Source organism: Cherax quadricarinatus, chromosome 42 (genome assembly GCF_038502225.1).
Source record: "Cherax quadricarinatus isolate ZL_2023a chromosome 42, ASM3850222v1, whole genome shotgun sequence".
Classification (NCBI taxonomy): Eukaryota; Metazoa; Arthropoda; class Malacostraca; order Decapoda; family Parastacidae; genus Cherax; species Cherax quadricarinatus.
Genome location: NC_091333.1, coordinates 31,869,506 through 31,885,923, shown reverse-complemented (window position 1 = coordinate 31,885,923; position 16,418 = coordinate 31,869,506). Strand labels below are relative to the sequence as shown.

The 16,418-nt window shown below is 37.0% G+C and overlaps 1 protein-coding gene across 1 annotated transcript in view; it reads right to left on the bottom strand.

The window, feature by feature from the left end:
- The window catches only part of LOC128695544 (sodium-coupled monocarboxylate transporter 1), a 330,002-nt gene that overhangs the window by 311,256 nt on the left and 2,328 nt on the right, over positions 1-16,418 (bottom strand). The window contains exons 2-4 of the mRNA XM_070093458.1: positions 14,026-14,159; positions 13,277-13,465; positions 12,878-13,032 (exon numbers count right to left, since the gene is read on the bottom strand). Of these exons, the coding sequence (XP_069949559.1) occupies positions 12,878-13,032; positions 13,277-13,465; positions 14,026-14,159 (478 nt within the window). The remainder of the gene's footprint in view (positions 1-12,877; positions 13,033-13,276; positions 13,466-14,025; positions 14,160-16,418) is intronic.

Below are 16,418 nucleotides of genomic sequence, written 5' to 3'. Positions count from 1 at the left end.
AATCTTATGATAACAAATGGCTTAAATGAATCAAACAGTATCTGTAATTACTACACAGCAGAACAATCAAAGGCACTTCTCAGAGCCAACAACAGCATAACTATCTTTAACTACAATATCAGATCTTTAAGTAAACATTATGATGACCTCATAGCATTACTAAATTCCCTGCGTGACGGTATGTCCATCATTACTCACACCGAAACCTGGCTGAAGCCTGATACTACAGATGTCTATGCCATTCCTGGTTACACAGCCATACACAACTGTAGGCCAGACCAACAAGGGGGTGGCACAGCTATATACTACTCAGACCAACTAGAATGTATCACTAATACTTGCACAAGGGATGAACATGGGGAATATATAATAGCTAAATTCAAATCCAAATACCTACAAAAACCTCTCACAGTGATAAACATCTACAGAGTTCCACAGTCAAACATTAGCCATTTTAGTGACAACCTAGGAAGTATGATAACTGATGCAGGCATGAACAAAGGTCACTTACTACTCTCAGGTGACTTCAATATAAATCTCCTACAAGACCAGGACCCACAAGTTACTGAAATCCCAAACACTATGAGTAACTGCATGTTGCTACCAACAGTAACAAAACCTACGAGAGTTACAGAGACTAGTGTTTCCCTACTAGACCACATCTGGACCAACACCATATCCCTTTGAAAATCAGGCATAATCACAGATAATACCACAGATCACTACCATACCTTCCTCATAACAAACCTTGGCAAATTACCCCTAGACACTACTAAAGTCACTTTCAGACTTCACAATGAGGCAGCCATTAATAACTTCACAACAGCAGTAACAATCATTGACTGGCACACTGAGCTAGAAATCTATACAGATATTAACGAATGTATTAATAATTTTCTAAAAAAGACCCAATACCTCTATAACAAGCACTGCCCTAAAAAACTAAACAGATGACAGCTAAGAGACTAAACAGTCCCTGGCTAACACCCAGTATCCTCAAATCCATAAATACAAAGCACCTATAGGATAAACAGTACAGAATGGGTCACATAACAAGAGACCAAACAAAACGTTACTCGTCAATCCTAACCAGCCTGATAAGAAGGGCTAAAAAAAATGTATTATGAGAACAGATTATCCAACTTACGAGGTGACATAAAAAAGACCTGGAAAACCCTATCAGAAATACTAGGAACAAAAAAGATAACACGAAATAGTGAAATTTAATTAACAAAACCAGATGAACCCCAGTTTCCACCTACTGAAACAGCAAACAGACTCAATGATTTCTTCTCTACTATAGGAAAAAACCTTTGCCAATAAAATCCCAAGCTCAGATACCCCACCCAATGACTATCTCACTGGCAACTACCCGAACACACTGTTCCTAGCTCCGACTAACCCAACTGAAGTCTCCCTTATTATCAACAAACTAAAAAACAAGACAGGAGATTTAAATACCTTTCCACCCATTATATACAAAAAAGTGTCATAGGTTCTATCACCAATCATTGCAACACTCTTTAACAAATCTATTGATTCCTCTACCTTTCCTACAGTTCTCAAAATAGCAAGGGTCGCCCCGATCCAAAAAGGAGGAGACCAGATTTGAATAACTATAGGCCAATATCCAACTTACACCCTCTCTCTAAAATCTTTGAAAAATTAATCCATAAGCGTATCTATTCCTACCTCATCTCCCACAACATACTCAACCCCTGTCAATTTGGGTTCAGGCCTAATAAAAATACTAATGATGCTATTATCCACATGCTAGAACATATTTATACAGCAATAGAGAAAAAAGAAGTCCCACTGGGGATCTTCATTGACTTACGTAAAGCTTTCGATACAGTTGACCATGACTTGCTCCACATAAAATTGTCGCACTATGGTATAAGAGGGCACTCCCTCAACTACCTAAAGTCATACCTCAGCAACAGAAGCCAATATGTGTACACAAATGGGGAAAACTCTTCCGCACAGCCAATTACAGTTGGTGTGCCACAGGGAAGTGTCCTAGGCCCTCTTCTCTTTCTCATATACATAAATGACCTACCAAATGCATCGCAACTACTCAAACCCACACTATTTGCAGATGACACTACATATGTCTACTCTCACCCGAGCCCAGTCATGCTAGCCAATACTGTAAATACCGAATTACAGAAAATATCAACCTGGATGAGGACCAACAAACTTACTCTAAACATTGCAGATGTGTCTCTTAACATAATGATAAATGGATCACCTATCACAAAACTCACAGAGGAAAAATTCCTAGGAATCCACTTTGATAATAGACTCAAATTGCAAACACATATACAACAAATTTCCCGAAAAATTTCCAAGACCGTAGGCATACTGTCGAAGATACGATACTATGTTCCACAGTCAGCCCTCCTGGCCCTATATCACTCACTTATTTACCCCTATCTCACCTATGGAATTTGTGCATGAGGCTCAACAACAATAAACCATCTCAGACCACTAATCACCCAACAAAAGGTTGGGGTCAGAATGATAACAAATTCCCACTACAGGCAGCACACTCCACCAATATTCAATACACTAAACCTACTCACCATACAAAACATCCATACTTATTACTGCACCTACTACATACATAGAACACTTAACTCTGATATTAACCCTCCCCTCAAACATCTCCTTACCAACCTTAACAGAACACATGACCATAACACAAGGCACAGATCACTCTTTGATGTTCCTCGTGTCCATCGCACGCTATGCAAAAACTCAATGCACATAAAAGGCCCTAAAATCTGGAATTCATTACCTGTGAATATAAAAGAAACACTGTCTGTTTATAAATTCAAGTCTCTTCTCAAAAATCACTTACTCACTCACAACTAAATAAATACTGAATAATTGTATCTCATAAATTGTACCTTATATGTGTCTCATTATTGTATCTCATAAATGTCAACCTGTGACCCAATTAAACTTTGTTACTATTTAACTTCATTACCTAACATAATACTCCATTCTACTGATTACACAGCAACACAGTAATGACCATATGACCTGTCTTTGTAATACTCATTTGTACTAAATTGTTATCTGTTTTACAATAATTTTTGTACCACAAAATATATCATTGTTTAGTTAATCTTAAGTTAATTTTAAGCCTGCACATAATGCTCTGCAAACAAGGGGCTTTGGCATGTTGCACTTTAATAATTGTATTCCTTGTACTTCTCTGTTTCATGTTCAAATTAAATAAATAAATAAATAAATACTGATTTTACAGCAATGTAAGCAACCATACGACCTGTTTTTGTAATACTCATTTGTGCTTAATTGTTATCTGTTTACAATAATGTTTTACCACTGAATACTTCATTGCTTAGTTAATCTTAAGTTAATTTAAGTCTGCCCGTAATGCTAAGCATTCAAGTGGCTTTGGCATGTTGCATTTAACTGTGTTCTTTTGTACTTCTCTGTATCATGTCCAAATTAATAAATAAATAAATAAATAAATAAATTAGTGTAATGGTGTCAGAATTCATTTTGTGTGTAACAAATGCACTTTGGCACAGTTTCCCTTTAGCAATGATGACATTGATTTACCTAATTTTAATACAAATGACCCATTGCCATATATTGATGATTATAATTGTTATATGAAAAGAGATCTTCTCTTTGTTCATGTCAACGCAAGATCACTTTTTACAAAATTGGCAGAGATTAGGATTCTAGCTAACAGAACTAGGGCGGCAGTTACATCCATCTCTGAATCCTGGATGGATGATACTGTGACTGACGAAGAGGTCAAAATAGAAGGTTACAATATAAATCGCTTAGATAGGAATAGAAAAGGTGGTGGGTTATGTGCCTACATAAGGAATGACTTAGCCTATAATCCAAGACCTGATTTAAATGACAATATACTCAAGATTCTATGGTTTGAAGTGTTGCTTCCCAAGATAAAACCCATCTTAGTAGGAACTAGGTAGAGGACCAGTTCTTAGAAGACTTTTCAAGAGTCTTGTCCGGAGTTGAGAGCAATTGCGAGACCATAATACTGGGTGACTTCAATATATGTTTTCAACAGCAAAATAATGGGCTAGGTAAAATGTATAAGCAGTTTCTAGATTTAAATAGTTACACTCAACTAATTAATACACCAACCTGGATCACACAGTTCTCATTCACCCTAATTGACCACATACTTTGTAACCGCTCTGAGAACATTAGTCAGTCAGGCGTCATTACCACAGGTCTTAGTGATCATTTCATCATTTATTGCACCAGGAAAATCACTAGGGATAGGATAGGCCTACACAGGACAATAAAAATGAGGTCAACTAGAAACTACAGTAAAGAAACACTGGTAAATAGGCTACACAATTGTGACTGGACAGAGATAACAAGTTGCACGGACGTAAACGATGCTGGGAAAAATTCAAAACAATGTTCACTACAATCCTTGATAATATTGCACCAGTTAAAGAGGTTAGGATTAAACGAAGAACTGAACCCTGGATGACTACTGAGATATTAGATAATATGAAATTCAGAGACCAGTTGCTAAAAAGATTTAAAGCAAACAGACAGGATATTGCAGCACTAAATGAATTCCAAAGGCGAGGAACAGTGTACAGAGACTTATAAAATGCGCAGTACAAAAGTACAAGAATAATCCTATAAAGCTTCGGCAACAACTAAAACAGTTGGCGTACAGTCATAAACCCGTAGATATATATATATATATATATATATATATATATATATATATATATATATATATATATATATATATATATATATATATATATATATATATATATATATATCTTTTTCATTCAACACACCGGCTTTATCCACGAAGGCAGGGTGGCCCAAAAGGAAAAACGAAAGTTTCTCCTTTTACATTCAGTAATATATACAGGAGAAAGGGTTACTAGCACCTTGCTCCTGGCATTTTAGTCGCCTCTTACAACACGCATGGCTTACGGAGGAAGAATTCTGTTCCACTTCCCCATGGAGAATATATATATATATATATATATATATATATATATATATATATATATATATATATATATATATATATATATATATATATATATATATATATATATATATATATATATATATATATATATATATATATATATATATATATATATATATATATATATAACAAGTCGGCCGTCTCCCACCCAGGCAGGGTGACCCAAAAAGAAAGAAAATCCCCAAAAAGAAAATGCTTTCACCATCATTCAACACTTTCACCTCACTCACACATAATCACTGTTTTTGCAGAGGTGCTCAGAATACAACAGTTTATAAGTATATACGTATAAAGTTACACAACATATCCCTCTAAACGGCTAATATCCCGAACCCCTCCTTTAAAGTGCAGGCATTGTACTTCCCATTTCCATATAAAAATAACCGGTTTCCCTGAATCCCTTCACTAAATATTACCCTGTTCACACTCCAACAGATCGTCAGGTCCCAAATACCATTCGTCTCCATTCACTCCTATGGAACACGCTCATGCACTCCTGCTGGAAGTCCAAGCATCTCGCCCACAAAACCTGCCTTACCAATTCCGACCTTTTCGAGGACGACCCCTACCCCGCCTTCCTTTCCCTACAGATTTAAATGCTCTCCATGTCATTCTACTTTGATCCATTCTCTCTAAATGACCAAACCACCTCAACAACCACTCTTCAGGCCTCTGAGTAATACTTTTATTAACTCCACACCTTCTCCTAATTTCCACACTCCGAATTTTCTCCATAGATAGCGTTTCTTGTCTCCACATATACCTCAAGACACCACTCACGTTTTTTCCCTTATCAATTCTATGATTAACCTCATCCTTCATAAATTCATCCGCCGACACGTCAGCTCCCAAGTATCTGAAAACATTCACTTCTTCCATATTCCTCCTCCCCAATTTAATATCCAATCTTTCTTTATCTAAATCATTTGATACCCTCATCACCTTACTCTTTTCTATGTTCACTTTCAACTTTCTAACTTTGCACACACTCCCAAACCCATCCACTAACCTTTGCAATTTTTCTTTAGAATCTCCCATAAGCACAGTGTCATCAGCAAAAAGTAACTGTGTCAATTCCGATTTTGTATTTTATTCCCCATAATTTAATCCCACCCCTCTCCCGAACACTCTATCATTTACTTCTTTTACAACCCCATCTATAAATATATTAAACAACCATGGTGACATTACACATCCCTGTCTAAGACCTACTTTTACTGGGAAGTATTCTCCCTCTCTTCCACACACCCTAACCTGAGCCTCACTATCCTCATAAAAACTCTTTACAGCATTTAGTAACTTACCACCTATTCCATATACTTGCAACATCTGCCACATTGCTCCCCTATCCACTCTATCATAAGTTTTTTTTCTAAATCCATAAATGCAATAAAAACTTCCCTACCTTTATCTAAATACTGTTCACATATATGCTTCAATGTAAACACTTGATCAACACATCCCCTACCCACTCTGAAACCACCTTGCTCATCCGCAATCCTACATTCTGTCTTACCTCTAATTCTTTCAATTATAACCCTACTGTACACTTTTCCTGTTATACTCAATAAACTTATTCCTCTATAATTTTTACAATCTCTTTTGTCCCCCTTCCCTTTATATAAAGGGACTATACATGCTCTCTGCCAATCCCTAGGTACCTTCCCCTCTTTCATACATTTATTAAACAAAAATACCAACCACTCCAACACAATATCTCCCCCTGCTTTTAACATTTCTGTCATGATCCCGTCAGTTCCAGCTGCTTTACCCCCTTTCATTCAACATAATGCCTCACGTACCTCCCCAACACTCACATCCTGTTCTTCTTCACTCCTAAAAGATGGTATACCTCCCTGGGCAGTGCATGAAATTACCACTTCTCTTTCTTTATCGACATTTAAATGTTCCTCAAAATATTCTCGCCATCTACCCAATACCTCCATCTCCCCATCTACTAACTCCCCTACTCTGTTTTTAACTGACAAATCCATACTTTCCCTAGGCTTTCTTAACTTGTTTAACTCACTCCAAATTTTTTTCTTATTTTCATTAAAATTTCTTGACAGTGCCTCTCCAACTCTGTCATCTGCTCTCCTTTTGCACTCTCTCACCACTCTCTTTACCTTTCTTTTACTCTCCATATACTCTGCTCTTCTTACAACACTTCTGCTTTGTAAATACCTCTCATAAGCTACCTTTTTCTCTTTTATCACACCCTTTACTTCATCATTCCATCAATCACTCCTCTTTCCTCCTGTACCCACCCTCCTATAACCACAAACTTCTGCCCCACATTCTAATATTGCATTTTTAAAACTATTCCAACCCTCTTCAACCCCCTCCCCCCACTACTCATACTTGCACCAGCCCACCTTTCTGCCAGTAATTGCTTATATCTCACCCGAACTTCCTCCTCCCTTAGTTTATACACTTTTACCTCCTTTTGCTTGTTGTTGTCATTTTCCTCTTGTCCCATCTACCTCTTACTCTAACTGTAGCTACAACTAAATAATGATCCGATATATCAGCTGCCCCTCTATAAACGTGTACATCCTGGAGCCTACCCATCAACCTTTTATCCACCAATACATAATCTAACAAACTACTTTCATTACATGCTATATCATACTTTGTATATTTATTTATCCTCTTCTTCATAAAATATGTATTACTTATTACCAAACCTCTTTCTACACATAGCTCAATTAAAGGCTTCCCATTTACATTTACCCCTGGCACCCCAAATTTACCTACTACTCCCTCCACAACATTTTTGCCCACTTTAGCATTGAAATCCACAACCACCATTACTCTCACACTTGATTCAAAACTCCCCACGCATTCACTCAACTTTTCCCAAAATCTCTCTCTCTCCTCTGCACTTCTCTCTTCTCCTGGTGCATATACGCTTACTATAACCCACTTTTCACGTCCAACCTTTATTTTACTCCACATAATCCTTCAATTAATACATTTATAGTCCCTCTTTTCCAGCCATAACTTATCCTTCAACATTATTGCTACTCCTTCTTTAGCTCTAAATCTGTCTGAAACCCCTGACCTAATCCCATTTATTCCTCTCCACTGAAACTCTCCCACCACCTTCAGCTTTGTTTCACTTAAAGCCAGGACATCCAGCTTCTTCTCATTCATAACATCCACAATCATCTCTTTCTTATCATTTGCACAACATCCACGAAAATTCAGACTTCCCACTTTGACAATTTTCTTCTTATTCTTTTTAGTAATCTTTACAGGAAAATGGGTTACTAGCCCATTGTTCCTGGCATTTTAGTTGACTTTTAAAACACGCATGACTTACGGAGGAAAGATTCTTATTCCACTTCCCCATGGATATATAAGGAAAAGTAATAAGACCAAGAACTATTAAGATAAAATCAAAGAAAACTCAGATGAGTGTGTATAAATAAACATGTATATGTATGTGTAGTGTGACCTAAGTGTAAGTAGAAGTAGCAAGACGTACCTGTAATCTTGCATATTTATGAGACAGACAAAAGACACCAGCAATCCTACCATCATGTAAAACAATTACAGGTTTTTGTTTCATACTCACTAGGCAGGACGGTAGTACCTCCCTGGCTGGTTGCTGTCTACCAACCTACTACCGGCAAAATTATTTACAAATATGATCTCTCAGTTCACTGGACAATTCGAACCTATTCACTCTGTGTCAAAGTACAAAGTAATTTTACCACATAGCAATTCTCCAGTAAGAATGGACGCCTAGCTGAAGCTTAGTGGTTAATCTCATACCCGAGACTATGAGGTAATGTTTGTATATAATTTTGCCCATTTGTGAACTGTCAAGCATTACGGATCCCTTCTGAAATTCACTGCACATGTGACTCACCATACAGATTCTTCCATTCACCTATATTTATCTGAGGTCTGGCTGTGTGCATTGATGTATATATCCACTGCCTCAAACCCCCCTCCTCACTGCGACATTTAAAACCCATGTTTCAGACCATCATAACAATGTTGGCAGTATATATAGAAATAAAGCTAACATAATCCTTGGCTTCATATCAAGAAGTATAAATAATAGGAGTCCTCAGGTTGTTCTTCAACTCTATATATCCTTTGTTAGGCCTCATTTAGATTATGCTGCACAATTCTGATCACCGTATTACAGAATGGATGTAAATGCACTGGAAAACGTACAGAGGAGGATGACAAAGTTGATCCCATGTATCTGAAATCTTTCCTATGAAGACAGATTGAGGGCCCTGAATCTGCACTCTCTAGAAAGGCATAGACTTAGGGGGGATATGATTGAGGTGTATAAATGGAAAACAGGAATAAATAAAGGGGATGTAAATAGCATGCTGAAAATATCCAGCCAGGACAGGACTCGCAGCAATGGTTTCAAGTTGGAAAAGTTCAGATTCAGGAAGGACATAGGAAAGCACTGGTTTGGTAATAGAGTTGGGGAGGAGTGGAACAAACTCCCGAGTATCGTCATAGAAGCTAAGACCTTGTGTAGTTTTAAAAATAGGTTAGATAAATACATGAGTGGGTGTGAGTTGGACCTGACTAACTTGGGCTACCAGGTCTGGTGTCATGCTCCTTCCTTAATTGGAAGTGACCTGACTAGGTGGTCATTGTTCAAGGCCGGGGGGTGGCATGGACCTGCTTTGCATGGGTCAGTAGGCCTGCTGCAGTGTTCCTTCTTTCTTATGTTCTTAAATTAAACTGCTAGTAGAAGCAAGCACATTATTTCTGAGGGTTGTTTCAAGAAAGTCTAAAAGTTCTAAATTGTGTTTAGTGAAGTCTTCAGTTGGACCGCAGTTAACGTATACATGAATAAATATTGTGTACAGCAGACCGTCATTTAACATGATAGTTACATTCCTGAAAATGCTGTGTGAAGTAAAACCATGTTAGATGAATCGATGAGCTTATGGGAGAAATAGGGTTACGTTCCTGTGACCCCTAAAAAAGCATACAACTTTTTTTTTTAGACAAACAGATTTTACAAAAATAAAATTTATTATGTAATTGTTATTCATTGTCGTGATGTATTACGTTATTTTCACTGCTGCAGATTACAAATGGGACAGAAATAATAGTATTTCTTACCTTAAATTGTGGGTGTTGGTGTTTGTGGATGACTGTGGAGAGTGAAGAGTTATGCTGTGGCCCTACTGGGCTGAGGTGAATGGTATAGGTTCTGGTATTAAAGTTGATGGTTGTACTCGACTGTGCATAAATTATGTGAAAAAGTCTACCTGTAAGTCAGTCAGTAAACCAGTGAAGTAAAATTGTGCTGCAATTTATCAGTCATGGTATAACCAAATCATGATAAATAAACTCGTGTTAAATGGCTGTCTACTATATTCCCTTAAGAAGTAAACTCTGAATTTATTAATCTAAAAATTCTTCTCATCAAAATTAATATATCTGTTTTTGTTAAATATTATTTAATTTAAAAAAAAAAAAAAAAAAAAAAAAACATTCTCTTAAAGTTACTTTTATATTTCGGGTAATTTAAATCTGGTGTAAAAGGAATTCAAAGTTCTGAAACTTGTTTACCTTGAACATTTGATATTTAAAAATTTGTCCCATGAATTTGTAACATTAGATATGCTACTGTATCATCTTGTGTTCCCTTGCTGGCTACAATGAGACTCTATTGCCAGAAAACCTGAAAACTTTCAATCTAAACTTTATTGAAGAATTTTAATCAAATTATTCATAACTAAGATTCAGTTCAGCTAATAAATATTGTGTGGAAAATAGTAATCTAATGCTAGAATTTTCATTTAATAGCATTTGTTGTCAACAAGAAAACATCCCTCTGCTGGAGAATTAGTGAGTTAAAGCACAGCATAGTGCTGCCGGCTGTCTCCATAGATCAGGTAAGGTTTACCAGGAAACAGGACAAGTGTTTCCTGACGTGGGTCTTAGTCAGATGATGACCGGCCTTTGGAGCTTTTGGTAAGCCAGCCTTCTGCTGGCTTATTGGTCCACCCCTCTAAAAATTATTGTCATACTTATAACCATATATCTGGCTGGCAACACTGCAGAAATGTAAGACAACACTTCACTAGGATATTATCAGATTCTTAAATTTGATTTCATTTGAATTTTAGAGGTTTTACACTATTTTTGGAAAATAATTTCAATAGGTTGCTTCTCAATCACTGACACGTGACTAGCAGTTGATTTGCTATAAAAATTAAAATATAAAATTATGACAGATTTAAGCTTGTGTAAAGCTAAGTATGGTTAAAAAGCTTATAGTGAAGTAGCTCTCATGTGTGAATTAATTTTAATGGTTTTCGCAAGAACAGCATCTGAAAATAACAAAAAACCTATGCATAGTGGCATGTACATTCACTACTTTTCCTATCATGCTTCCCCTTTCAAGAAAAGTGTTCTTATCTCCCTCTTTCTCCATGCTCTCCATATCTGTGATCCTCAGTTCCTTCCAGCAGAAATTTCCACTCTTCATAATTCGTTTTCCCGTCTTGGCTACCCTTCCCATTTCATAGACTCTGCTCTCTCACGTGCTAAACGTAATTTCTTCTCTCCCAAACTCTCTACTCCTGGGAACTCTTCTGTCCTCTGCCTTCCCCACATTTCCGGTCTTTCTAATCTCAGCAATTCTCTCCGTCCCTTAGACATCAAGCTTACCTTTCGCCAGACTAACACTCTTCGCACTAATCTCGTTCATACCTCTCCTCCCTCTACAGATGTTCCTGGTGTCTACTTATTTCTTACTCCTCCTGTCCTCTTCAATACTTCGGAGAAACTGGTCGATCTCTTTCTGACAGACTTAGGGAGCAGAAAAATAGTGTTAGTCTTGCCGACACTAACAATGCTCTTTTCTATCACGTCAGAGATCATAGCCATCCTATTGACTGGTCTTCTGCTAAACTGTCTTCCCTTCTTCCAACTTGAACAGTCGCCGTCTAGTTGAATCCTCTCTAATACACAACTTTCCTTGTATGAACCTTAGCCCTGGCTTCGTATCTCTAGATGCCTTCCTCTCCCACTACATTGTAAAATGCTCCAAACTTCAGAACACCCGTGACTTAACCTGACTCCTCATTTTTTTCTTTTTCTTTTTCTTTTTCTTCTTCTCCCTCTTCCCCTTTCCTTTCCTTTTTCTCCTCTGGGTTGTCTTTCTTCCTTCTGTCTCGTGTTTCTGTTCCTTCTTTATTTATTTCACCACTTCCCCTTTCACCCACCACTGTGCACTTGCTCTCCCTCTGGGCACCTAGCTCCCTTGCAGTGCTCCCCTTTCTTTGTATTTGACTGGCTCCTCCTCCTTATTCCCCACTACTACCACTACCTCTACTACTACCTCTACTACTACTACTACTACTACCTCCACCACCTCTTCCTGCCTATATATACCATCCTGCTCCACTTCTGGTTAGTGTGACTTTGTAAATGGTCCAAGTCGGACCGAAACGTCGTTGTAAGCTTCTATCTTTTATGTGCGGGTTATTTGTGTACAGCATCTGTAAAGTGAGGCTTCTCTGTTGTTTTTAATGAAATAAAACTTGATTAGGAAATTCTCAAGGTCAACTTTTGCCTTCTATTAAGTAAAAAGAAATTATTAAACAGTTTTTAAAGCAAATCAGAAATTTACAATTAAAAAATTATCAAAAGTTCCTTTGACCTATGAATCATAAAACAAAAACATTCTTTATCTAGAACTAAAAGCTAAATTGAGTCATTTACTTTCCCCAACAATTCTTTTCAGGACCGGCCACTGTATTTCCCACAAAAGAATGTGTATAGATATGAGCAAATAACATTAGCAACATGACCTTAAATTATTACTGAAAAACTCACTCAAAAAATATGATGCGGCCTCCATGATCAGCGATGTTCCAGACGTTAGCAACACCACCAGCGTTGATGGTACAGATGATGGTAACGAGCAGCATCCCACTGAACATTAGCAGTGTTTGTAGTACATCAGTGTAAACCACAGCTTTCACACCTCCCTGTGGGTTACTTATATTACCATCCATCATGATATAGAATGTATTAAACAGTTCTCTGAGGTCAGAATCGTGTATTGAATATTAACATATACCAAGCAAGAAACCTTTACTTATACATTTTTGAGTAAATTAAATTACCATTTCTCTCGTAATTCTGTATTTTTTACTCTAATTATTTTTTAAAGTATTATGAAAGTTTTGTTACATTTGGAGAATAATTATTGAGTATTGTTGTCATACTTACAATTGTAATGTAGAATGTACATACGAGGCCCATGGTGAGCGTGGATACCCACGTAGCGAGGCCAGTGACTGTCGATAAGGCCAAAGTAGGAGCATATAGGCATATGCCCATGTAGATGAAGTTATTGAGCAGCACACACAAAGTTGCTAGCGTCCTCAGCAGCCGAGATCCAAACCTCACCTCCATATACTGTTGAATATTCCAGTAGCTATATTCAGAAGATGGGTATATACTGTAAGATATTCCATCAGCTATATTTAGAAGGTGGGTATATACTGTAAGATATTCCAGCAGCTATATTCAGAAGATGGGTATATACTGTAAGATATTCCAGCAGCTATATGTAGAAGGTGGGTATATACTGTAAGATATTCCAGCAGCTATATTCAGAAGATGGGTATATACTGTACGATATTCCAGCAGCTATATGTAGAAGGTGGGTATATACTGTAAGATATTCCAGCAGATATATTCAGAAGATGGGTATATACTGTAAGATATTCCAGCAGCTATATTCAGAAGATGGGTATATACTGGAAGATATTCCAGCAGCTATATTCAGAAGATGGGTATATACTGTAAGATATTCCAGCAGCTATATTCAGAAGATGGGTATATACTGTAAGATATTCCAGCAGCTATATTCAGAAGATGGGTATATAGGGTACTTAGGAAAGGTTCACAGTTCTTGTACTAAAAATGCAGCATAAGACAAACTGAAAAAAAAAATAATTGATTATGCAACTGACCTCATTGACAGAGACGAGTTTGAGTTGATAAAATATTGGTATCATGACTTGACCCACGAAGAGACAACCCGGGATGAAGCCTACTAGCGTCATTGAAAGTTGTGTGCCGAAGAAATACATCTCCGTTGAGTTACCTGAGTAAGATATTAGTGTTAATAGGTTATATAATGTATCCTTAGGCGCAGATCCAGGAAACTGAGCGTCTGTGTGTAGGTATTGTCGTCTGCGGGGAATTCCAGGAAGGTTAGCACCCATTGGGGTGAGAATATGTTTCTGTTGATCCACAATTTCTCTAGTTTCGTTCCTAGGGGTATCCTATAATACATAACCAATAGTAGGATACTCATTCAGTTATAGCTACATGAAGGTATCATACGGGTAAAGGCACACAATTTTATGTGACTGCAATTAGTATAGGGGGATACAGCCCAAGAGGGCTAGACGTGGGGATCTATCACCACTGAGATCCTAGTGATGGAAGACACTCAGGGTTCCTACAATTTCTCGAAATATACAATTGCAACTATCACACTAGGTGACTGTAACTTTCATACAAATCAACATATAGGAATAGCCCAGAACAACCCAGGAATGTCGGGATAAGGTGTTTCTCGCTACGAGGGTCCTAGAGATGGGAGAGATTCACTGTCAATAATGTCACAGTTATAGGCCATGTACTGTAAAGGTAACAACCAGTATGATGGTTGGTAGGTGTTCATCCTGTGACTCCTTCATATTCACATTCCTCCACACCTCTCTGTGTGACCAGTAAGTTTAAACTGGACCTGGGAGAAGAATGACCTCGGCTTGTTAGAAGATATTACTACATAATAAATAACCCCTAGAGTATACAACGTCTCTCTTTAGGTCCCTCACACTCCCCAACTTCAACCACAACAAAATGGTGGCAACGGTGGGCAGAATTCTTTGAATTCTGGAGATGGAAGTGATTTTTGTGAGTGAAAAAAACAACATTCACCACAACCACCTTTCCTGCTCGATATTGTGAACCAGTTCCTGCATGTGCCTATGTCAACTAGCTGCTTTGTTTTCGTATGTAACGTGTATATGATAGCATCAGTGTACTGTATTCTAAGTGACTACAGGAAATTCTTAGTGATACTGGATTATAGAGACATTGTGTATCATGGCTCCCTGCCTTGCTTTGCTCAGCTCAATGTTAGTGTCAGTGCTGCTGTCTGCAATTGTCCTTCAATCTGATCTAATCTGTATCCTTCAACCATGTATACTGCTTGTGAGTTTGAAGTTGATTGTATGTGCAATTATTTCGAGCTGTTAGTATTAGTTTCTGTACAGAAAAAGCAAGCTACCCTAGGCCAGGATTTTTGTTTTACCCCATACATGCAGCCACTTGCATTTAAAATCATTTAAGTTAGTCTACGAGCTTAATTTATCAACCAAATCTATGTTGTTTTTAACATTAAAGTTAGAAATTTTACCAACAATAGGGCTCAAAATGTCGACAAGACATTTGGATAATTTATGTGAAACTGATAAGATAAGTATTCACACTCAAAAAATTTATTAAAACACTGATACACTTAACATGGTTAGTTTTGATGTTGCTTCCTTGTTTACCAAAGTTCAAGTTGATGATCTATAAAGTTTCTTATCTGAAGAACTTGTTAACTATGATTTACCATTGCCACTTCCTACTATTATTAAACTTATTAAACTTTGAATGGAGATAAATGGTATAAAATACTGACACAATGGAAATATAAATACTTAAGCAGTATAATGTGATCCTTTATTGACAACATTTCGCCTATGTAGTGGGCTTTATCAGGTCACAAACAGCTTAAGCGTTTATTAAACTTTGCATTGTTGATGCAAAATTTGTATTTAATGATAAGTTTTACACTCAGAAGTTTGGTATGGCAATGGGAAATCCTCTTTCACCTGTTCTTAGTAACCTATACATGGAATTTTTTGAAACAAGGTTGCTTAACACAGTCCTCCCTAATAGAGCTAAATGGTTCAGATATGTTGATGATATTTTGTGTCCTATGCCTAAGAATGTAGACATAAACAATTTCCTTGTTAAATTAAATAGTTTAGCCCATTCAATAAACTTTACTGTTGAGTTTGAGGAAAATAACTCATTGCCTTTTCTAGATGTTTTAATTATTAAGGGTAATAATGAATTCAAATTTAAAAGTTACAGAAAATCTACAAATAACTGCTCCTATGTCCACTATTATTCTTCACATCAAGATACAGTTAAACTGTCTGTTTTCTCATCAATGTTTTTGAGAACTTTGCGTTTTTGTAGTCCAGAGTTCATAGAGAAAGAAAAATCCTAAATTTATGAAATAGCTAATGATCTGAAATACCCAAGAAACGTAATTGATATTTTTTTAAAATTGCTA